General features: G+C 39.1%; 1 protein-coding gene across 1 annotated transcript in view; it reads right to left on the bottom strand.

Annotated features, from left to right (window-relative positions):
• LOC100755245 (disintegrin and metalloproteinase domain-containing protein 5) overlaps positions 1 to 22756 on the bottom strand; it is a 55933-nt gene extending 33177 nt beyond the window's left edge. Inside the window, exons 1-12 of the mRNA XM_027395395.1 lie at positions 22702 to 22756; positions 21700 to 21779; positions 21138 to 21193; positions 19167 to 19245; positions 18816 to 18892; positions 17147 to 17321; positions 16256 to 16321; positions 14975 to 15046; positions 14634 to 14791; positions 13739 to 13820; positions 9215 to 9351; positions 1518 to 1704 (exon numbers count right to left, since the gene is read on the bottom strand). Coding sequence (XP_027251196.1) covers positions 1518 to 1704; positions 9215 to 9351; positions 13739 to 13820; positions 14634 to 14791; positions 14975 to 15046; positions 16256 to 16321; positions 17147 to 17321; positions 18816 to 18892; positions 19167 to 19245; positions 21138 to 21193; positions 21700 to 21779; positions 22702 to 22756 — 1224 coding nt within the window. The remainder of the gene's footprint in view (positions 1 to 1517; positions 1705 to 9214; positions 9352 to 13738; positions 13821 to 14633; positions 14792 to 14974; positions 15047 to 16255; positions 16322 to 17146; positions 17322 to 18815; positions 18893 to 19166; positions 19246 to 21137; positions 21194 to 21699; positions 21780 to 22701) is intronic.
• Positions 22757 to 23838: the final 1082 nt, after the last annotated feature.

Here is a 23838-nt window from a genome sequence, read left to right as displayed (position 1 = left end):
ACTAGGAATCTAAGCAATAGTGAAGAGGCTACCTTAAATACCCTTCTCTGATAATGAGATTGATGACTACCTTATATGCCATCTTGGAGCCTTCATAAGTAGCTGATGGAAGCAGAAGCAGACACCCACAGCTAAAAACTGAGCTGAACTGGAATCCAGTTGCAGTGAGGGAGGAGTAATGAGCAAAGGGGTCAAGACCAGGCTTGAGAAACAGCTGACTTGAAGAAGGGGATGCTCATGGACCTCGGACTGATATCTGGGAAACCAGATAGGACTGTTCCAGACCCCCTGAATGTCAGTTTGAAAATCTGGTTAATCTATGGGGCCCCTGGTAATAGATCAGTATTTATTCCTAGTATATGGATGGACTTTTTGAGCCCACTCCACATAGAGGGATGCTCTCTCAGCCTAGACACATGGGGGAGAGTCTAGGCCCTGCTCCAAATGATACGACAGACTTTGAAGATCCCCATGGAAGGCCTCACCTTCTCTGGGGATAAGAAAGAGAATGGGATAGGAGGTTGTGGGAGGCAGGGAAGGAGGGAAGGGAGAGGGAACTGGGGTTGACATGTAAAAGAAGCTTGTTTCTAATTTAAATTAAAAAAGGAAATAAAATAAAATTGGAAATATTCAATTATATATATATATGATATAATATATATATATATATTATATAATACATACAATATATCCAACCTTTTTCAGCCTATTTTGTGATGTTCATGTGTAATGTGTTAAAGGGAGGGACACTTTGGATGGGATAAGTTATGAGGGAGTAGATAGATTCACTCCTATAGACAACTGGTCAGAACACAGAGAATGAGTGAACATGGGGTGTTCCACCCTGTTTGGTATGTCTGTACAGTAACACCTACAACTAAGGCTCAGGGATCATTGTGGAAGAGGTAGCCGAAAGAACAAGAGGGCCAAGGTGCCATTAGTGTCTTCTAGACCTGACGGAGATACTATGCCATGATATCTTTCATAGTCAACCTTTTCTCTAACATGTCACAAGCCTGCTGCTGAGGTCCCTGTCATTTTTCATGTGTAGCTTATTTTGATCTGATTTTCATACTTTATATCTTCTATAAGTGAAAGGATGCTTTATTTTGAAATAGTTTCATTAAGAACACTTGCCCCCGGAACAGTTTTCTCAGTATATTAGACAGGAACACACCCTACCATCTTATTACAAATAGTCTACCTCTTGCCTTTTAGTGCCTTGTTAGGGTTTTGGGCAAAGAGGAGATTGTATAGACAGTTTAAGATAGTTTCGTAGTCATTTTTCAAATGTCACAGGCAATAATTAATGTCAAAAGGTACTCCTTATAGGAAGTTACCATTCAAAGAACCAATATGCTAACTCACAAAAGGAAAATTAGGAGATTGAAGATTTTAGCTACAAAAAAAAAAGTCAACTTCAAATCTAACTAAAAGATAAAGTTTTTTTCTGTTTTTCTTACTGCTACACATGAGAAACTGAGAAGAGTTGGAGAAAAAAAAAAAAGAATACTAACCTTCAAGGTGCCACAGTCACATTGTTCATTACCTTCCAGAATCCCATTGCCACATATTCGCCTTGGCCTGCGGCGAAATGATCTCTCCATAGGCCAGTCCTGGAGACATCCAAGGTCTCTGCCCGTTGACAAATACTTAAACTCGTCCAAGCTACAAGTGCTGAAATCCTTCATACCACCAAAGTATCTAGAACACAACAATGTGCACATGATCAAAGCTGCTGCTATGCACTCCGGTTCCAATAATGCAATGTTTGACAAAAATTTCAAGAGTGCCATCCTTCACAGAACACATTAAGCACACTTTCAAACACAGTGACTGGATTGCTAAGATGTTTTCTCAGGCTTTTTTATTTCTACCAAGAAAAAGTAAAAACCAATAATACAATGAAAATAAAATTATCACATACTGTGTTTATGTAGAGCCTGGTGCAGGTGACCCCTCAGTACATGCAAGGTACTGATCCTTGGGGTTCTCGACTTCCACTACCAAGAGAGCAATGTCATAGATGCTAAAGTCTGTTATTTCTGTGCACATGTGTATGTGTAGAGTGTGTGTGTCTGTGTGTGTTTGTGTGTGAAGAGTGTGTGTGTGTGTGTGTGTGTGTGTGTGTGTGTGTGTGTGTGTACATTCATGCCTGTCTCTGTGTGTGTCTGTGTGTGTACATTGTGTGTGCATGTGTGTCTGTCTGTGTGTGTATAGTGTGTCTGTGTATGTAGAGTGTGTCTGTATGTGTAAGTGTGACAGCATGTGTGTGTCTGTGTAGAGTGTGTGTATTTGCACATGTGTTCCCCTATAAGTTTGGAGTCTTAAAGCATGGGGACTGCTACTGATAATTCTCTTACTAGTCCCAAATAATTTGAACTTCAAAATTTCAGTCTTGCCCCCTCTGCCCTGACCTCTGCGTAGGGAGGACTTGCTGAGTCCGGAAACACCTCACTCTTGGCCCTGACGTCTGCTGAGGTGACATGAAGAGATAGAGAGACCTACACCTGCACCCAATGGAAGAAGAAATGGGAAGACAACAGAATAAGAACACACCCACACACCCAACAACAGAAAAACCAATATGACACCACCAGAATCTAGGGACTCCACACCAGCAAGACCTGAAAAGCCCAACACAGAGGAAGAAGAAGAGACAGACCTAAAAAACCACTTTAGGAAGATGATAGACACCCTTAGAGAGGAAATGGGAAAATCTCTTAAGGAAATGGAAGAAAAAGCAAAAATTTCAAGAAATAAATAATTCTCATAAGGAATCTAGAAAGCAAAGAGAAAACAGCCAAACAAGTAAAGGAAATAATCGAAAGAGTTCAAGGCATAAAAGCTGAAATAGAAACAATAAAGAAAACACAGAATGAGGCAATGCTGGAAATAGAAAGGCTGGATAAAGGATCAGGAACCAAGGATTTGAGTATAACCAACAGAATACAAGAGATGGAAGAGAGAATCTTAGGTGTTGAAGACTCGTTAGAGGATATACAGTCATCAACCAAGGAAAATCTCAAGTCCAGCAAATCCCTAACACAGAATACCCAGAAAATATGAGACACCATGAAAAGGCCAAACCTAAGAATAATAGGTATAGAAGAAGGTGAAGAAATACAGCTCAAAGGTACAGAAAACATACTCAAGAAAATCATAGAAGAAAACTTCCCCAACCTACAGAAGGATATGCCTATGAAAGTAAAAGAAGCTTAAAGAACACCAAATGCACTGGACCACATAAAGAAATCCCCTCGCCACATAATAAGCAAAACACCAAACTTACAGAATAAAGAGAAAATATTAAGAGCAGCAAAGGAAAAAGGCCAAGTAACATATAAGGGCAGACCTATCAGAATTACTCCAACTTCTCAATGGAAACTTTGAAAGCCAGAAGGTCCTGGATAGATATCCTACAAACACTAAGGGAACATGGATGCCAACCCAGACTACTGTACCCAGTAAAGCTTTCAATCAACATAGATGGAGAAAACAAGATATTCCATGACAAAACCATGGAATTTAAACAATACATATCCACAAATCCAGCCCTACCGAAAGTATTAGAAGGAAAACTCCAATCCAATGAAGATAAGTACACTCACAAAAACATAGGCAATAGATAATCCCACTTTACCAAACACCAAAATTAAAAAGAAGGGGAAATCCACACATAATAACACCACCAACAATAAATCCAAAACAAACAAGAACCAACAATCAATGGACACTAATATCCCTCAATGTCAATGTTCTTAACTTGCCAATAAAAAGATATAGGCTACCAGAATGGATATGAAGACAGAATCCATCCTTCTGGTGTGTACAAGAAACACACCTCAACTTCAAAGACAGACTTTACCTCAGAGTAAAAGGTTGGGAAAAGATTTTTCAATCAAATGGATCCAAGAAACAAGCTAGTGTAGCAATCCCAATATCTAACAAAATTAGAATTCAAACTAAAATCAACCAAAAGAGATGAAGAAGGGTGTTTCATACTCGTTACAGGAAAAGTCCATCAAGATGAAGTATCAATCCTGAACATCTATGCCCCAAATACGAAGGTATATTCATTTGTAAAAGAAACATTACTAAAGCTCCAACCACACATAAAACCACACACACTTGCAGTAGGAGACTTAAATACCCTGCTTTCGCCACTAGATAGGACCACCAGACGGAAACTTAAGAAACAAAGGATCTAACAGAAGTTATGACCCAATTGGGTTTCACAGACATCTATAGAACATTCCATCCAAAAACAAAAGAATATACCTTCTCCTCAGCAACACATGGAACCTTCTCTAAAATTGATCACATACTTGGCAACAAAGCAAACCTCCACATATATAAAAAAATTGAAATAAACCCTTGTACCTTATTAGACCACAATGCTTTAAAGTTAGAATTCAACAACAACACAAATTGCAGAAAACCTACAAACTCATGGAATTTGAATAACTCCCAATTGCACCATTCCTGGGTAGAGGAAGAAATAAAAGAAGAAATTAAAGACTTCCTAGACTTTAATGAGAATGAAGACACAACATATCCAATTATGGGATACTTTGAACAGTGCTAAGAGGAAAGTTCATAGCACTAAGTGCACACATGAAAACTGGAGAATCGTCACACTAGAAAATTGACAGAACAACTGAAAGCTTTAGAACAAAAAGAAGCAAATTCGCCACAGAGGAGTAGAGGCCAGGAAATAATCAAACTGAGGGCTGAAATCAATAAAGTAAAAACTAGGAAAACATTACAAAGAATCAATGAAACAAAGAGTTGGTTCTTTGAGAAGATCATTAAGATAGACAACCCTCCATCCAAACTAACCAAAAGGCAGAGAGAGCAAGCATGCTAATTTACAAAATCAGAGATGAAAGGGGGTATATAACAACAGACACTGAGGAAATCCAGAGAATCATTAGGTCATACTTTGAAAACCTGTACTCCACAAAATTAGAAAATCTTAAGGAAATGGACAATTTTCTGGATAGATATCACTTACCAAAATTAAACAAGAACACATAAGCAATTTAAATCAACCTATAGCCCCTAATGAAATAGAACCAGTCATCAAAGGTCTATCAACCAAAGAAAAAGCCCAGGGCCAAATGGCTTCACTGCAGAATTCTACCAGAAATTCAAATAAGAGCTAATACCAGTACTCCTCAAATTGTTCCACACAATAGAAGCAGAAGGTTCATTAGCCAACTCATTTTACAAGGCTACAATTACCATGATACCCAAGCTACACAAAAACACAACTAAAAAAGAGAACTACAGACCAATATCCCTCATGAACATCGAAGCAAAAATACTCAATAAAGTACTGGCAAATCAAATCCAAGAACACATCAGAAAAATCACCCGCCATGATCAAGTAGGCTTCATCCCAGGGATGCAAGGATGGTTCAACATACAAAAATCCATCAATTTAATCAACCATACAAACAAACTGAAAGAGAAAAACCATGTGATCATCTCACTAGATGTCGAATAAGCCTTTGACAAAATTCAGCATCCCTTCATGATAAAGATCTTGGAGAAATCAGGGATAACAGGAACATACTTCAACATAATAAAGGCAATATACGGAAAGCCAACAGCCAACATCAAATTAAATGGAAAGAAACTCAATGCAACTCCTCTAAAATCAGGGACAAGACAAGGCTCTTGTCTCTCCATACCTCTTCAATATTGTCCTTGAAGTTCTAGCTAGAGCAATAAGACAACAAAGGAGATCAAGGGAATACAAATCGGAAAGGAAGAAGTCAAACTCTCACTATTTGCAGATGATATGATAGTCTACATAAGTGACCCGAAAAACTCTACCATGGAACTCCTATAGCTGATAAACACCTTCAGCAAAGTGGCAGGATTAACTCAAAAAATCTGTAGCCCTACTATATACCGATGACACATTGATGGAGAAAAAATCAGAGAAACATTACCCTTTACAATTGCCACAAACAACATAAAATACCTTGGAGTAACATTAACCAAAAAAGTGAAAGACCTGTGCCGTAAGAATTTTGAGTCTCTAAAGAAAGAAATTAAAAAAGATACCAGAAAATGGAAAGATCTACCATGCTCCTGGATAGGTAGGATCAACATAGTAAAAATGGCAAGCTTGCCAAAAGCAATCTACAGATTCAATGCAATCCCCATCAAAATCCCAACACAATTCTTCACAGACCTTGAAAGAACAATTCTCAACTTTATATGGAGAAACAAAAGGCCCAGGATAGCCAAAACAACCCTGTACAATAAAGGAATTTCTGGAGGCATCACCATCCCTGACTTCAAGCTCTATTACAGAGTTATATCCTGAAAACAGCTTGGTATTGGCACAAAAATAGATAGACCAATGGAATCCAGCTGAAAACCCTGATATTAACCCACATACCTAGGAACACCTGATTTTAGATAAACAATCCAAATGGATACGATGGAACAAAGAGAACATCTTCAACAAATGGTGCTGGCATAATTGGATTCAGACACATAAAAGACTACAGATAGACCCAAGCCTATCGCCTTGCACAAAACAAGTCAACATGGATCAAAGACCTCAACATAAACCCAGCCACACTAACCATATTAGAAGACAAAGTGGGAAATTCCCTTGAATTAATTGGTACAGGAGACCGCTTCCTGAACATTACACCAGTAGCACAGACACTGAGATCAACAATTGATAAATGGGATCTCCTGAATCTGAGAAGCTTCTGTAAGGCAAAGGACACAGCAAGACAAAACGGCAGCCCACAGACTGGGAAAAGATATTCACCAACCCCACATCTCCCAGAGAGCTGATCGCCAAAATATACAAAGAACTCAAGAAGCTATTCTCCAAAACACCAAACAATCCAAATAAAAAATGGGGTACAGAACTAAATAGACAATTCTCAATAGAGGAATCTAAAATGGCTGAAAGACACATAAGAAAGTATTCAACATCCTTAGCCAGAAGGGAAATGCAAATCAAATCAACTCTGAAATACCATCTTACTCCTGTCAGAATGGCTAAAATCAAAAGCACCAATGACAGTTCATGTTGGAGAGGATGTGGAGAAAGGGGAACACTTCTCCACTGCTGGTGGGAGTGCCAACTTGTACAGACACTTTGGAAATCATTACGGCAACTCCTCAGGAAAATGGGAATCAGTCTACCACAAGATCCAGCAATTCCACTCTTAGGCATATACCCAAAAGAGGCACATTCATACAACAAGGACCTCTGTTCAACCATGTTCATAGCAGCATTATTTGTAATAGCCAGAATCTGAAAGCAACCTAGATGCCCCTCAACTGAATAATGGATTCAGAAAATGTGGCATATTTACACAATGGAGTACTACTCAGCAGAAAAAAAAAAAAAATGGAATCTTGAAATTCGAAGGCAAATGGATATTACTAGAAGGACCCATTCTGAGCGAGGTAACCCAGTCACAAAAAGACAAACATGGTATGTACTCACTCATATATGGATTTTAGACATAGAGCAAAGGATCACCAGCCTACAATCCACACTTCCAGAGAAGCTAGGAAACAAGGAGGACTCTCAGAGAGACATGCATGTTCCCTTGGAGAAGGGGAAAGCGACAAGATCTCCTGAGTAAATTGGGTGCATGGGGGGAGGGGAGGGGGAGCTAGAAGAATGAGAAGGCAAGAAGAGGAGGGATGGGGAGGACATGAGGGAGAAGCTAGTTTGAGTTGGGGGAAGAATATAGGAGAGCAAGATAAGAGATACCATAATAGAGGGAGACATTATAGGTGTAAAGAGAAATCAGGCACTAGGGAAATGTCTGGAGATCTATAAAGATGACACCAACTAACAATCTAAGCAACCGAGAAGAGGCTACCTTAAATGCCCTTCTCTGATAATGAGACTTATATGCCATCCTATAGCCTTCATCCAGCAGCTGATGGAAGTAGAAGCAGACACCCACAGCTAAACACTGAACTGGACTGTAATCCAGTTGCAGAGAAGGAGAAGTGATGAGCAAAGGGGTCCAGACCAGACTGGTGAAACCCACAGAAACAGCTGACCTGAACAAGGGGGAGCTCTTGGTTCCCAGACTGATCACTGGGAAACCAGCATGGGACTTATCCAGACCCCATGAATGTGGGTGACAGTGAGGACACCTTGGAAATCTATGGGACCTCTTGTAGTGGACCAGTACTTATCCCTAGCATAGGAATGGACTTTGGGAGCCCATTCCACATAGAGAGGTACTCCCTGAGCCTAGACACATGGGGGAGGGCCTAGGCCCTATCCCAAAGGATATGACAGACTCTGAAGACCCCTTATGGTAGGCCCCACCCTCCCTGGGGAGCAGAAAGTATATGGGATAGGTAGGGTGTTGGTTGAGTGGGGCAGGCGAGGAGGGGAGGCAGAAGGAACTGGGATTGACATGTAAAACAATCTTGTTTCTAATTTTAAAAATGGAGAAGAAAAATATGGGAAAAAGAAAATATGTGTTTATGCAACTATTCAGCCATAAAAAGTATAAAACACTCTCATTTGCAACAACATGTGTGGACTTAGAGGACATTCAGTTAAATGGAAGAATTCAGAGACAGGAAGAAAAATGTCACATCACTCAAAAGTAGGATTTAAAATATTGAGCCCATATAAGTTGGCAGTGGAATAGTGGCTGCCAAAATCCATGGAGAGCAGGTTGAAGAAAATAAGGAGAGAGGTCGGCCTTGATGGAAGAAGTACTTTCTGCCTTTCAGGTACAACAGGGTGATTAGAGTTAGCATTAATATAGTATGTATCTCAAAACAATTAGGACAGTTTTAGTGTCATCACAATAAAGAAACAAGTGTAATGTTATGGTTATGCCCATTATTCAGAGTTGATTAATGTATAATATATTCATGAATCAAAATTTCATATGTGCCTCAAAATGATATACCACCATTATATACCAAAAAGAGTAAAATAAACATTGAGAGAAAAGACAAAAGATAAGTTCAGGTAGGGACTATCAAGATGCATACACACAGTGAATGGGGTTTAAAATCCACAAGTTCAATAAAGAAAATAGCATAAAAGCTCCTCGAAATATGTACATATATGTATGCATTATTATATATCATATATATGATCAATACTTTAATTCAGTTAACAGAAATAGAAAGCCAGTCAAATGCGAGAGGAAATGTGTGTGTTTAATAAAGAAGATTGTCTTACATTGCTTTGGGCGTCATTAGGCAAACCTCTCCTGTGCAATGACAGGTGTCAGTACTGTCATAAGTTAAGCCCATACCGATGCTCAGCAGCTGTGCGACAATGACACTATATGACTCTAATGATAAACCTTTTGGATACTAAACATGAACAGAAGGGAAAGGAGTTAGCAAAGCAATGTTGGCTGCAATGAAAATTGATTAACACATTCAAGACACCTCCATGGATGCAACTGTAGTAGTTATAATAATGTCTTAACAATGGGTTCATTAAACATGGGTGGATCAATAGAGTAAGTTTTACTTCAAAATGCTATTATTAAGTGACAGCAACACAAGTACCTTAGCAAAGTTGACACATGAACACCACCTCATTTTTAAGGCTTCTTTGATTTACTTTTAATACAATGTCTCCAATCTACTATTTAATAATAAAATCTGCATTCCTCAATGTGTCCCAGTAACTCAGATTTCCTGGCATTAATGCCCTCTATGATGTCATTCTGTTGTTGAGAGGAAGCTAGCTTTGATCTCCTCTGATTTGTCCAATACAGAAGGAGCATGGGAAGACATTTATTAATAACCTGTGCAAATACTGCCTTCTTGGAGTCTCTGTCTTGACCATACTAAAGAAATTGTGGCTATGTGGGGAGGGAAAGGGACTTTTGGAGAGGGCCCTGTACATGAGGTTGGAAACATGTTTCCTGCAGCATGACAGCTGCCAGGTCCCTGAGTTTAGATTTTGAAAGCAACAACAACTTCAGAATGTGTTTTTTGCCCACAACCTAAATTTTAAAAACTAACTAGACCAGTCTCATTGCTTTTAAAGTGAGCATTATGACATTGTGTGAAGTATCACAGTTTGTACCTGTGAGGACAGAATAAAGGGCAGTCCAATGGAATATAAATCAACAAAAATGTCCATATTTGTGCTCTTAATATCATCAACAGAACTTGCCTGCTAGAATTTGATACGAGGGAGGGATTCCTGATCTCACCATATCCTTCAATATACAGCACTGAAAATCTAGCAAGAGAGACTGAAAATCTAAGGAGAGAGAGACCAACAAAGAAAGAGAAAGAAAAACCATGCAAAAGGAAAGGAGAAGGAAGTCTCTGTAGAAGTCTCTTACTCTATAGAAGTCAAAACCAAAAAGGCATTCCCTCCTGCTGAGAAAGCCCACTTATTCTGCTAAGTAGGTGTTAGGACACACAAACCCAGTAAGCTTGGAGTAGCCAAAGCTAACACATACAATGTAATAGTATTTACAATAATGACACAGCAGAGGAAATAAGAAAATAACACTACTTATTGTAAAAAGGAGCTCTTAATTGGTCTAGATATTAAAAAGCCAAAGTCAGATATAGAGGGAAATGCTGCAAGATCAGAGAGAAGGAGCAAGCCACAGCACACCTTACCACCTAAGCGTCTCAACACAGAAGAGAGCGATTTCATGTTTCTCCCTGCTTATATCCTGTTTCCACCGAGCTATGTCACTTCCTGTCTGTCGGCACAGACCTCCAGACCTCTATGATTAGCTAGTGGCAAGCTCCATTCTCTGACCCCCATATAAGCTTTATTTGTGGAAGAAAGATATCACCACAACTTCTGACACACAACCAACACAAAATGCTTAGACGGAGGCTTACCACACCCCCAAAATTAAAGAAATTAAAGTGACAAAAACAATCTGAAAGCTACCCCAGTCTCAGATACTGGAAGTGAAAAAGTGGTTAAAATATCCACTTCATCTATAGTTATTTAGACTCTTCACACAAGTGAAAGAGAATCCTAACATCTGTACACTGCCACAAGTCCAAAGGCCACAGCCATCTAAAGCATGAGGAGCAAAACTGCTCAAGTTGTAATTCAAAGCCAAGTCGATCAAAACAAATGGGACTTACACAAAACCAAGTATGTAGACCAACAGAACTCCGATAAGGACCCCCACATGAAACCATGCGTGTAAATTGCTGATTATCTTTTTTTAATAATGGCAAGATATCACAGTGAGAAAAAAGCAGAGTGTTATATGAAGGGTGTTGTGAATACTGGAAATTTTAATCATTCACAAAAGTAAACTTGACAAGGATTGCAGACCTAATACTAGCATCCTGGAATGAACAGTATGAAGGTTTCTAGACCTTGGCCTTTGCAAGTTTTTCTTGATTAAGATGCCAAAAGCTCAGGTAACAGAGCGAAAAATGAATGTCAGACTAAAGTCCTTAAATTAGATCATTTTTTTTGGTATTTTTACAGCAAATGAATCAATTAACAAATCAAAAAGAAGCCTGTGAGAAGGAAGGAAGTGTGAAAAGTATGTATCTTGTAGTGTTAATGTCCAAACATGTAAGAAACTCTCATAACTCAATGGAAAAATTAATTAATACATGACAAAAATGTAGACATGTGCCAAGACCCAAACTTATAATTCTTAGAAGCATACAAATGGCCAACAGTGTGAGGCCCTTGGCACTAGCATTCATTGGGGAAATAGAAGTCAAAACCACAATGTCACATAATACCAAGTGCAATGGCAAAAAAATTTAAAACAAACAAAAAATACAGAACCCCAAAGAAAATGACTAAAACAGATCATAGGTCCAAAAGAGTGGACACTCTACTGCTCTCAAAGACCCTGTAGCTCCCCATGAACATCAGTAGATGCCTGACAATCAAAATGAAGACATTAAGTCAAATCACAAAAACAAAAAGGCCTGATAGCCTAGCTGACGATAAGCATGAGGTAGGTGAGAGAAAAGAGAAATAGAGGTGTGCCACATTCTTCCACATCCAAGGAAGAGAGGGTAGACTCCCTTTCATTGACAAACTCAGACACAATGAAAGAAAACATTTTCCATCCTTCAGCTGAGGAGAAAATTACTTCCCTGCCACCCCCTCCCAAAAAGATGTACCCAAGGAAGAAACACAGAAAACATAGTGAAAAGAAATTAAAAACTGACAGAAGTCAGGATCAGGGTTTTCTGGTTTCATCTGGATATAAAAGTCCTTAATTGAACAAGCCCTTGTGTTAAATCCAAAAATGTTCCAGAAAAGGAGCCTCCAATTTAGAGCCAGAGTAAAGGTATGCTCAGACAGACAGGGATGGTTCACATATAATGGAAACTATACTGGGAAAATTAGAAAATACTGTGGACTTAATTATGAAACCTCACAATATCTATGATATACCTAAGTTGGCATAAAATACTTGTAGCTTTAAATGCCTTCAGACAAATTCACCATCACGGTTTAGAAGCTAGGGATGGGAAACATAAAATTAGATTAAAAAGTATCAATAAAACCAAACACTATTGAAACAAGCCAATCATATCTTAGTCACATTAAAAGGAAAAGAACTAATAAAACCTAGGGAAAACAACCCCAAAGAAAGGACAAGATGGAGGGAGGCAAGGTAAATTAATATTATGAGCAATTTTATTGAACATATGAAATTGACACAACCTTTGAAAACCAATGTACCATTGCCCACATGACACAAGGCATTAAATCATTGATAACAGTAAATTGGATTGATTTCTTTAAAACTTTCCAGCAAGGAAACTTCTTTAAATAGATTCATTGATGATTTTTTAAAAGAACATTTAATGAAACATAACTATGTCAAAAATAAAGGAGGCGATGGTGTCTATGATGGGTCTATAATTTGAAAAAAAATCCATCAAAGAATTTTAAGAAACAAATACAACCAATAAGCACTTAAAAATTAACAAATTGAATCCACTAAGGCAGAGGGCAGTGTGCTTTTAAAGCTGTGGCACACAGCATGGGTTGATGTAATGGTTGGTAACATAAAAAAAAAGAAAAGAAAAGAAAAGAAAAAGATGAGTAAACTCAGAAAAAAATTTTCCCCTCCTAGAAAGAACCCAGGTTGGAGGTCTCCATACAGTTGGTCCCTCACCTCAGAGCTTGCAGAACCCTGCAGAAAAGGAGGAGGAGGAACTGTGGCAGCCAGATGTAGAAGATACCAGGAGAACGCCATCACAGAACCAAGAAAGCAGGACTCGTGTGGGGCTCACAGAGACTGAATTAGAAAATGCAGGCCCTGCATGGGTCTGTGCTGGACCCTTTGAGTATGTGTTATGGTTGTGGGCTTGGTGTTTTGGGGGGACTCCTGACAGTAGGAGTTGGGGTGTCTCTAACTCAAAAGCCTGCTCTTGGGACCCCTTTTCTTCTACTGGGTTCGCTCACCTTGCCTTAATGTGAGGGTTTGTGCCTAGCCTTATTCTAGCTTACTATAATGTTTTCAGTCAATGTCCCTAGGAGGCCCTCTATTTTCTTGGGGGAAATGGGTTGGGGGGTAGATCTGCGGCAGATGTGGGGGTGGTGGAAGGAGTGGATCAGGGAAGCTGCAGTCTGGATTATTATTATATGAGAGAAGAATAAACAAACAAATAAGACATTCTCCTCCAATAAAATATTTAGGAATTTTTGAAACATGGAAAACAACAAAAACAAAAAAAAACAAAAAGAGTTGGGGGAGAAAACTGGACAGCAATTGCATACCAGAGCAACAGCACCATCAAAATATGCACTGCACAAGTTCCCTGGATATAGGGCTCCAATGGAAGCAGGATACTTCTCAAAACTATAAAATAAACATGAGTAGATTGGAAAGCAGTGTTAGTAATGTCAGTAATTTTCATAGAATCAAAGATTATCAAGCATTTACTATGTTCTAAGATCTGTGGTGCTCAGGGTTGCACAATTTAAATATAGTCCCCAAAGCTTCAATATTAAGAATATTTCAATATACCAACTGTGAATTTCATAACTGTCTAGGTATATAATATAAGGCTAAGTAAGACCCAACCATCTGATGAAAATGCCACTGCAGTGAGTAGTAACAGTAGTTTTCCGTCTGATTCCATACACCAGATCTGTATATGTGTATAAAACTTTGATTATCTATTTAGCTAGAGATCCCGAAAACCTCAATTTTGTGGCCTTGTCATTCATTTATCATTAACAGTAACTAGATCTTTATTTAAAAATAAAAATATTAACTAGGTGATTAATTAATTAGGTAAAAAACAGGACTAGAGAGAGCTGATAGCAAGTAACAGACATTTGTGAGCCAAAGCTGTTTGATTCATTTTCATACACTTCTAATTTTCCATTATTATTGAGGATTTTATTTGGTTATGATAGGACAGTGGAGCCATTGTGTCCAGATGGACAGCTGCAGCTACTGGCACTCTACATCACATCTTTGGCACTTCTGTCTTGTTCAATAAAACTATGTACATTTTGTCTCACATTAGTCCTAAAGGAGAAAGACTTCGTGCCTTCCATTTTTTTATATTCATGATATCCATGCAAAGCAAATGTGTATCTTTCATAAATGATATGTCATCTGAGCTAATCCTTCAATGTTAGTAGATACAGAATATATGCTTACGCCAATAAATATGAAACAACTTGTGGTTTATGGTCTTGTTTCCAATTTAAAAATGCAATCAATAAGTCCTTAGGGTCCCCTGGGAAAGAAATTCTGTTTTCCTTCGACCAGATGTCAATGGAATGTATTACAACAGTCAGTTTTAACTTGGAGAACATCTAGAAAGAAAAGATAAAGGTATTTAATATGAATTTGAGCATCCCTTGGAACACTTAAAAACATATTTAACATGGTACTTTTGGTTGTATAGTGTCTTCAAGAGCTCAGCAAAGTATGACAGGCATTGATTCATATCTCTATTTTCCCACATTCTATAAACAAGCTTGCTTTTGAAAACTCACGGTGTTAACAAGGCTGATGATCTGAATAACTTTCTGTATCACAATTTTAGTGTCAGAGCCCATGTAATCAAACTGGAAAAAAAAAAGCAATTTTGAAAATTAATGGGTATGATTAGACAAGCACATGCTTCTAAACATACAAATAACACTGTACTGTGGATAAAACTACATTCTGTTTGAAATCGATAAACTCAATAATGATAAGTAAATAATTACTTTAAAATATCAAGTAACATGAATTTTAGCATTGTTTAATACATTGTAGACCAGGAGCAAGATGGCACCATGATGGCTCCAGCCATATTGTTTCCATAGGGGGAACAGTTGTGCACACCAGTCCACATTCATAGTAGGTGAGGAAGTCAGGAAAAACACCACAGAGGCTGGTAGCAGTAGAGCCATAAAAAATAAAGTGGTGGAGATACTCATAGGTTGCCGGAATGCATGTCTATAAAAGACAGGAAACAAGAGAGGAGCCATGCATGACGAAACCATAAAAGAGGCCTGGCAGGGTGGAGGGGTGGTGGTGATAATAACCCTCACGTGATATGAAAGTCCAAGGGAGGAATACGAGGCACAGGAAGATTTAAGTGAGTAGAGGAATGGTAGGAGAGGCAACCCAAACCAAGGATGCTTTTAAGGGCATACAGAAAGCTACTAGTTCATAAACTAACTCAACATTGTAATTCCAGAAAAGCATGAACAGAGGTAACCTGCTAATGCAGGAAATGTCCCCCACCCCAGAAAAAAATTAGGTTTTGAAACAAACTAACAAACAAAATCCAGTGTCAAATGCCATATATCTCTGATGCCAAGGGCTCCCAAAACAGTACAGATGATTGCCATTTTCCCTGGTTGCCCATAAGAAATAAGTACTAAAACTCTACTGCTGAGAAGACCACAAACTTTGGATACAGGACACAGAAATCAAGCTGAAACTGAACTGGAAGCTCACTCTCTGCTAGCTAGCCCTCACAGTGCCAGAAGGAATTGTGTAGGCTCCTGCGAGAGAAGTCTTCAACAGTCTTAGCCAGCTGTGGGCTCTGAGTGCTACAATATTGGCCTGTCAGGCAAGACATGCCCACTGGTGCAATGAAGAAGAAAAGGAGGAGGAGGAGGAGGAGAAGAAGGAGGAGGAGGAGGAGGAGGAGGGGTGGGGAATTAGCAGAAGTGGAAGGAGGATGAGACAGGGTGATGGAGGCATATATGGTCATAACACACTGTATACATCTAGGAGATTGTCAAAATGATTGATTGACACATAAAAAGAATGGCACACACCAGATGTTTATCCACGACAATATCCATCTCAATGTATCGTGGGGGTAACTGGACAAATTGAGTTTTCTGAAAAACACACAACGTGAATCCTGAGAAATGTTTTTAAATGTTATCTTCTACTAAAATTATATTTATAAATAAGATGAAAGATATCTGCTACAAACTATGTAATAAGGCTGTTTTCAAACACACAACTTCCCTGCCATGCAGAGGATCTCCCAGCCTAGAAGTGCTGTGGTTAGTGAGAACTTTCAGCTAGACATATCAAGCTGGATGAGAACTCAGGAAATTTTTATTTTGTAATATTTGAAATAAAATTCTAAGTTTATAACCAAGGCCTTGTTTTTCTTCACCCTTCTGATAATTTCAAACCATCTATGTAGGACAATGTTTTTGCTAACAAGTGTGAGGAAGATGATTTGCTAACCATAACTTCAGAAAAATATCACCTAAGTTTGCAGTCAGAGGCATGCACTAGAGCCAGGCATGCTACCATGGCAGTTTATGGGTCCTTGCTAATGGAAAGGTTATTACTCTATTTTACCTTAGGTAAGCCATTAAAATTATCTACTTTTGGACTGTCATAAAAATAGTTAATACTTTCATCTAAATACCTGGAATGATTGGGGGAACATGCTGTGTTAATTATCTAAAAGCACAGGCATTAAAACTATCTAGACACTTTCAGTTCTATCTTCCAATCTTCTTGTTTCTGAGGTTAATTGCCTAAGTTTTTACTGAACTTGTGTCTAATTTCAACTGGGATTCCTCTAGCTATTAAAAGATGACATGGGGCCTTCATTTAAAAAATAAAACCACAGTAATGGGTACTCCAAAAGCATTTTCACTTCATAAAATTATGCCAAAAGAGTTGAAAGAGTAAACACCTACCTTCGCATTGCTTCTGGACTCTAACTGTGACTCGTTATACCAATTGTAACTCTCATCTTGCAAGACAGGGATCTCAATGTTCTCATTTGTGCTCTCATAGACCACATGCACAAACCCTGGCACAGCTTCCACAGGCTCAATTCCATAGGAGATATTTTGGAATTGTATTGTTCCCCTGAATGTTAGAACAATCAGAGAAAAGTCTGGAATGATTCAACCAAATCTGTAATATTGTAACGGCAAAGTTTGGCTGGGATTTTTTTTTAAGTCCAAAGTCATCTTTGTCTCCTTTACCTGTATTTTCTTCAAGTTTATACCAGAACTAGATCACTGTGCTACAGGACACATGTGCCTGCCTATCACAGACATGTAAGAGATCAGGTACAGACATGGATGTGTGCTCCAAAACTACCAGTATTCATCTCTGGTGCAGTGTGTATCAGCTTTCTGTACTAGTCGGTAGAAGTGCTCTTCCTTAGTCTTGGGTTCTGTGCTGTCATTTTTGTTAACCTGACACAAATTTAGGCATGTCTTTTTAGAAAGGGAATCCTAATTGAGAAAATGCCTCCATCAGATTGGCCTGAAGACATGTCTGTGGGGTGTTTTCTTGATTCCTAATTGATGTGGGAGGGTCTAAAGCCCATTCATTATGAGCGGTTCTATCGCTGGGCAGTTGGTCCTGGGTCGTATAAGACAGCATATTGAACTGAGCAAGCCATGGGGAACAACCTTCCTACATGGTCTCTATATTAATTACTGTCTCTGAGTTCCTGTCCTGACTTCTCTGGAGGATGGACTTGTAAACTATAAGATGAAATAAACCATTTCCTTCCCAAGTCACTTTGGTCACAGTGTTATATCACAGCAATGGAAACCCTAACCAAGATAGGTCCCTCATCTATGACACACCTGACTTTTCTCAGATACCTTGGTCCTAAATTATTAGTGTAGATGAACTGATGGAAATACATGCCTAAAAATGGCCAATAAGCCAAAGTCTCTATTATCCTCAAATATTCTCTTTTATTCTAGGAAATCAAAAGCAGCATTGGTTGAAACTAGAGAAGTATGAAAATATTGATTGATGCTCCCCGAATTCAAAACAGATCACAGCCTCAACCACTAGGCCCCTCACCAGGAATAGACTCACAGTCCCATTTTCTTAGCAATTTGGGTTCATTTTTCAGAGACTTTAAAAATAAGGGTGAATATAGAATGAGAAATTCATAAGACAGCAAGATACAATGCTAAGTCCCTCCCCAGTTGTTTCCTCAACAGTTTGCCACAAACTGGAGTTACCTGGGAAGAGAAGCTTCAATTGACAAAATGCCTCCATCAGACTGCCTACTGGCAAATCTGTGGGGGTATTTTCTTGATTAATGGTTGAAGTGAAGGGGTCCAGGCTACAGTGGATGCTGCTATCCCTGGGCAGCAGGTCCTGAGTTGCATAATAAAGCAAACTGATCAAGTCATGGCAAACAAGTCATGTTGCTCCATAGCCTCTGCTTCAGTTCCTGCCTCCAAGTATCTGCCCCAAATTTCTTTAGGGATGGACTGTTCCCTAGAGGAATCAGATAAAAAATACCCTTTCCTCCCTAGGTTGCTTTTTGTCATGGTCCTCACAGCAATAGCAATCTAACTACCATAGTATTTTTAAATAATATACAACCTGAGTCCTGGGCAAATGCTGAGTGTCACCAGAGAGTTTGGAAAACCTGCAACATATCCATTGTAAGTGCAACTTCCCTGAAAAAAAAAACATGTACATAGGAAAGCAGGTGACTAACTCATTTTTCAATACACACCCAAGACATGTCAGCCACGTTTATTATTCACCTACCTTAATACTTTGGTATGATAGTCAATTACACAATAAATTAGCATCAAGCAGAAAATGGCACCTGAGTATGTTATACAATTCAAATGAATGTATAAAATAATGCTGAAATAATTAGAGACTTTCATTTTTAAAAAGAAAACCCAAATAACAAACCAATATGGAAGAAACCTTAAGGCTTACCAGAGGAGACAAAGGTTGAGAATGTTGGACACCATTTTTGTCGTATGTGTAAACCACCGCAGCTGGAGCTATAAGTGATCTATGTAAAAATCCCAAAAACATCTTCCAATGAGACAAATGTGAGACAGGCAGTCTCTATATGCAAATTAACTGAATACCTGTTGGCTTGCTGTACTCTATTGTCTAGTTTCCTGTCACTGATAGTAGCGTTTTGAATAGAGAAAACACTAACATGCAGGTTAATGGGCAACTCAAAAGAGAAATAATATAGGCTCTGAAGTCCTTTCAAATCTTTGCCATTCATTGACACCAGATTTTATATTTGAATCCCTAAATTAGAATGTGGGATTAACACCAATTCTCTTGGTCTCACCACAAATTTATGTTCAGTCAGCTTGGTAAATCCAAGTCCTTGTTGCTACTGACTTCCTCCTCCTTCCTTGCCCCCTCCATCCTCTTCTTCCTCCCCAGTCCCCTTCCTCTCCTCCTCCTGCTCCTCTTCCTTCTTGATACACCTATGCAGACACAACAACTGAACCCAAATTTATTGCAATCCTCCTGTCTCAGTCTCCTGAGTGCTAGGTCTACAGTTCTTAATAACAGGGGTCAGAAATTTCTTCCATAATCTCCCACCCCACTAAATATTAAAGAACTTGACACCATCCCTACCAACCATGACACATATCCTCTATGCCACCCACTCTCACACCCTCTGAGCTTGCCTTACTCCTTTCTTTAATGTGGGTTACTTCTTCATTTCAATCAAAGCCCTTTGACCTGTGCCATGGATTCCATCCTGTGCATGTACTGAGCTATGAACCATTCCTCTCCTGTAATTTCTCTACCATGATTCCATAGGCTTTTTACCCCTGCGCTATTAGAAAAGTTGTTTACAAGTGACTACCAGCCTAAAGGATTCTCACTTGATGTCATGCTCCAATGCTGCTCTGTCCTCTTTTAATTGACAACAGATTTTTTAAATTAGAAGTGTGGTCTATACACACATCTTTTGCTTTCTTGGTTATTAACCACCCTAAAGTTTTCTGTGGGGAATGGCTAAAATCATTTTTTCAAATCCAAAAGGCACATGATTGACCATAAATGTACTGATTACCCTCAAACAGTGACCACTCCTTCCAATACCTGTATTTATTACACTTCCTCTTGTCCTGCCTTCATGTTCCTTCAGCTTCATCTTCCATGTTAGCTACACACTTTTCCACCTAGCCCCAAAATATTGATCTTTCCCAAGGTTTATAAACATTTTCTGCATATGTATTCACCAATAATAATTAATAACACATTACTGTTTACTATTAAGTCTATACACTTACTGAACGTCCTGAGAGATTCAGTCTTATATGAATCTTATATATACCTCTCCAGCAGAAAATACCGACTTGGACATAAGTCCTCAGTCTTCCTATGAGAACCTCCATGATTTATAATCATCACTTAAATACACAATAACCTACCCATTTTCTTGAGCAACAGCTAAATTATCTGAGGTCCCTCCTGTCTCTTGATTGTTCTACTTATTCTGTCTTGAGGTCTATGAAATCTGTCTTCCTCGTGCTATAACTGATTGTCCATCCTCATCAACGCTCACACGGAGCACAATGCATGCACCATGTCCTTTTGCATTGCCCTTACATACCTTTAATCTCTATCCTTTATCAAGTCACAACTTAACCTCTATTTCAAAAAGCTTTCACTAACTTGCTAAGGACATAACTTATGCATTTATCACCATATTTTAATAAAATTCTGTTTCTTAGCTTTAGTGCCTTGGCATATATCTTCATGTGCTATAAATGCCCTGTGTATCTTGCTTTATTTTTCTTTTTATGTCTAGGACCTTGTCTAATGGCCAACATTCAATAGACATTAATACATTTGAACTGTAATGATAATAATAACTCTTATAAAAGTAAAAAAATTTAAATTTGGAATAACAAAATAATTACTCACTGTTTTATAAGATGGACAAAATATGGGTTTCCAGCTATCGTAATAAGATATACAATCTGTAGCAAAAATAGTTTTTAAAATGTCAGTCATATGATAACTTACGTGTTTATGCCACTTAATGTTTTAAAGGACTAGCAAAACTAGTAAAAATATGCAAGGGTCTTTGGCTTCCCTTCCCATGTAGGTTTCTGAGCCTTCAAGATGCTGAACTGAGAAGGTGGTGAAGCTTAGCACCCGTGATGATCCTCCCTAACATTCCTAGGGCAGAAACTTGCCTGGTGTTAACTGGTATCTTCTGGTTTAGACAGATACTCCCAGTCTCCCAAGACAACCTACTTCACCTTGCCCTCCATATCACAGCATCACCCTCATTCCAACCCATTCTAGTTGCTTGCCACCTTTTTGGCACCTGTGAGGCCCCATCCCGGAAGTTCCTATCCCACAATGCTCTGCTGCAGTTGAGCTTTTCTGGGCTCCACCAGCCCCGCCTCTGTCTAACCAGTTTCAGTCATGACGTGCTCAACTTCGCACCAGTGACATATAAAGATGGTGTTGCTATTACATGATTTTCAGGGTCTTTTTCCACATCCGGTGATGAAATCTTTTCAGGAACTGTTGTCTGCAGGAGGGTTTTCTGAGGATCTAAAAATGAAAATAAGCAATACCATTTTGAGATCCATTTTTAAGTCTAATTTAGCATCTGTTTCTCTACATTAGCAGTTGTTTGGGTGGTTTATACATCTTTTCCTTTCCCTTTTCCACTGTCTATTAAAATGTTGCTAATCCATCATCCCTGCCCCCCTCTTCCCCTTCCTCTCCCCTGCTCTCCTCTTTCTCACTTCCCACTGTCCTCCCTCCTCTGAATTCACAGCTAAACTACCTAAACACTGGTCTACAGTGATGTGAAAAGCTTAGAAACATAGACTCAATAAGAGAGTACCATCCTGGAAAAAAGGTTATTAAGAAAGCGAAAAATCAGTTTTCTCCAATGGAATGGCATCGGATCTATCAACAACACTCCAGGGCAGCCCATGTGCCCAGTTAGCCAGCACAAAACAGACACCGTGTATTTTTTGTTTTAATTTGGTACTTTTTATCTTATTGGACTTTTTGTTTTGATTTTTATTGGGGGGGCAGTTGAGTGAGACAAAGAGAAAGAATATAAAGTTGGGTAGGGTAAGGAGATAAGAGAGGATCTGGGGGAGGGGAAAGAATATGATCAAAATATGATTTATGAAAAATATTAACTAAAATTAAAAAAACAAAAGAAAGGAAGAACTTATTCAAGGAGGACAACAGTTGCCAGGAAAAAAAAATTGGTAGGTTTTTTGCGTTGATTAGTTGATTCTTGACTACCACTTATATACTAATTGGGAAGAGGAAATACGATTCATCCACATTACAATTAAGAAAACCCATCCCAAGCCAGGGAATGCTTTGCAACCAAGGAGGAGCACGTAAGCAAAGCCAGTGCAGTGTGTGAGCCTGGTGCTAGGTGAAGTCCACCCCGACCCTCGATCACCCTGACCCCTCAGAAGCCGAGATTCTGGATCTCTAGACTCACTCTGGCCGGCTTGCAGCCCACTAAGACCCGTAAACAGCACTAGGAGGAGGAACATGGCTCCCTCGGTGGTCCTGGAGCCAAGCTGAGGAGCATCAGGCCCGACGGGAGGACGTTGTGGCCAGTAATGGCAGCTCGCGCCCCGAACCCACAGGGCTGTCTCCAAGGAAACCAGTGAGGAAAGGGCAGGAGAATTAATTGGTTGCACACTTCCAGATAGGCTGCCTGTACCAGCCATCCTTAGAACTGTGAAAGGAAGGCTCCTGCCTACGGTTTACTCTTCAGGCTAGGGGAGCTGGTTTTCTTTGTATTGTTTATCATTCTCTTAAATTTCCACTCAACTGAGGAAAAGATACACGAAAATGTTCAGCTGACTGAGGGCAGCCATGTGTCCTCCAATAATATTCTAGCACGTTGTCCCAACAACTGAGCAAAATAAAATGTTTGCAAACATGTTTTGTTTTGTTTTTTATTTTTTGATGCTGCATGCACGACACTCCCTAAGATGCTTCTTGGCCAAACACAGACTTTCAAAACATTCTCTTCAGGATCTTATTGTCACACTCCTGGTCTCGTCCTTTAATTAGTCTTTTAAAGGGATGGGTATATAAGCTGAAGTAACTACAAAAGCCAGGAAAATAGAATGCAAGTGTGGGAGGAGCCCTGGAGAGGGGCATGGTGGGACACAGATGCTTTGAAGAAAAGAAATACAAAAAAGTGGGGAGGAAGCAAGAAATTTAACTGAGGAAGGGAGAAAGATAAAAACACAAAGAATTCTTTTTTAAGCTACAGGAAACATTTTATAAGCTTACTTAAAATACAATATACAATGTATGTATATTTGCATATGTGTTTTTATTGGAGTTATGCCACACTGGATGATAATGCTCTCCCCCAAGAGCGACAGACAAGCTACCAAAAACCTCCTTTGCAGTTTTTGGTCAAGGGAGTCAAGACCCTTGGTTGCTTCACAGAACTTGAGGGCAGGACCATATTGCTGAAGACACCACACTTTGAACACAAGACTTTGTAAAATCAAAGTAGAACCCACCTGGAAGCCTCCTCCCTGAGCCAGGCTGTCATAGTATCTGAAGGGGCTTTGCAAGCTGCCAACAGAGAAAAACAACAACAATGGCCAGC

Source organism: Cricetulus griseus, assembly GCF_003668045.3.
Source record: "Cricetulus griseus strain 17A/GY chromosome 1 unlocalized genomic scaffold, alternate assembly CriGri-PICRH-1.0 chr1_1, whole genome shotgun sequence".
In the NCBI taxonomy this organism is placed as follows: Eukaryota; Metazoa; Chordata; class Mammalia; order Rodentia; family Cricetidae; genus Cricetulus; species Cricetulus griseus.
Note: the sequence above shows the minus strand (reverse complement) of the source record. Positions and strands in the feature narration are given on the sequence as shown.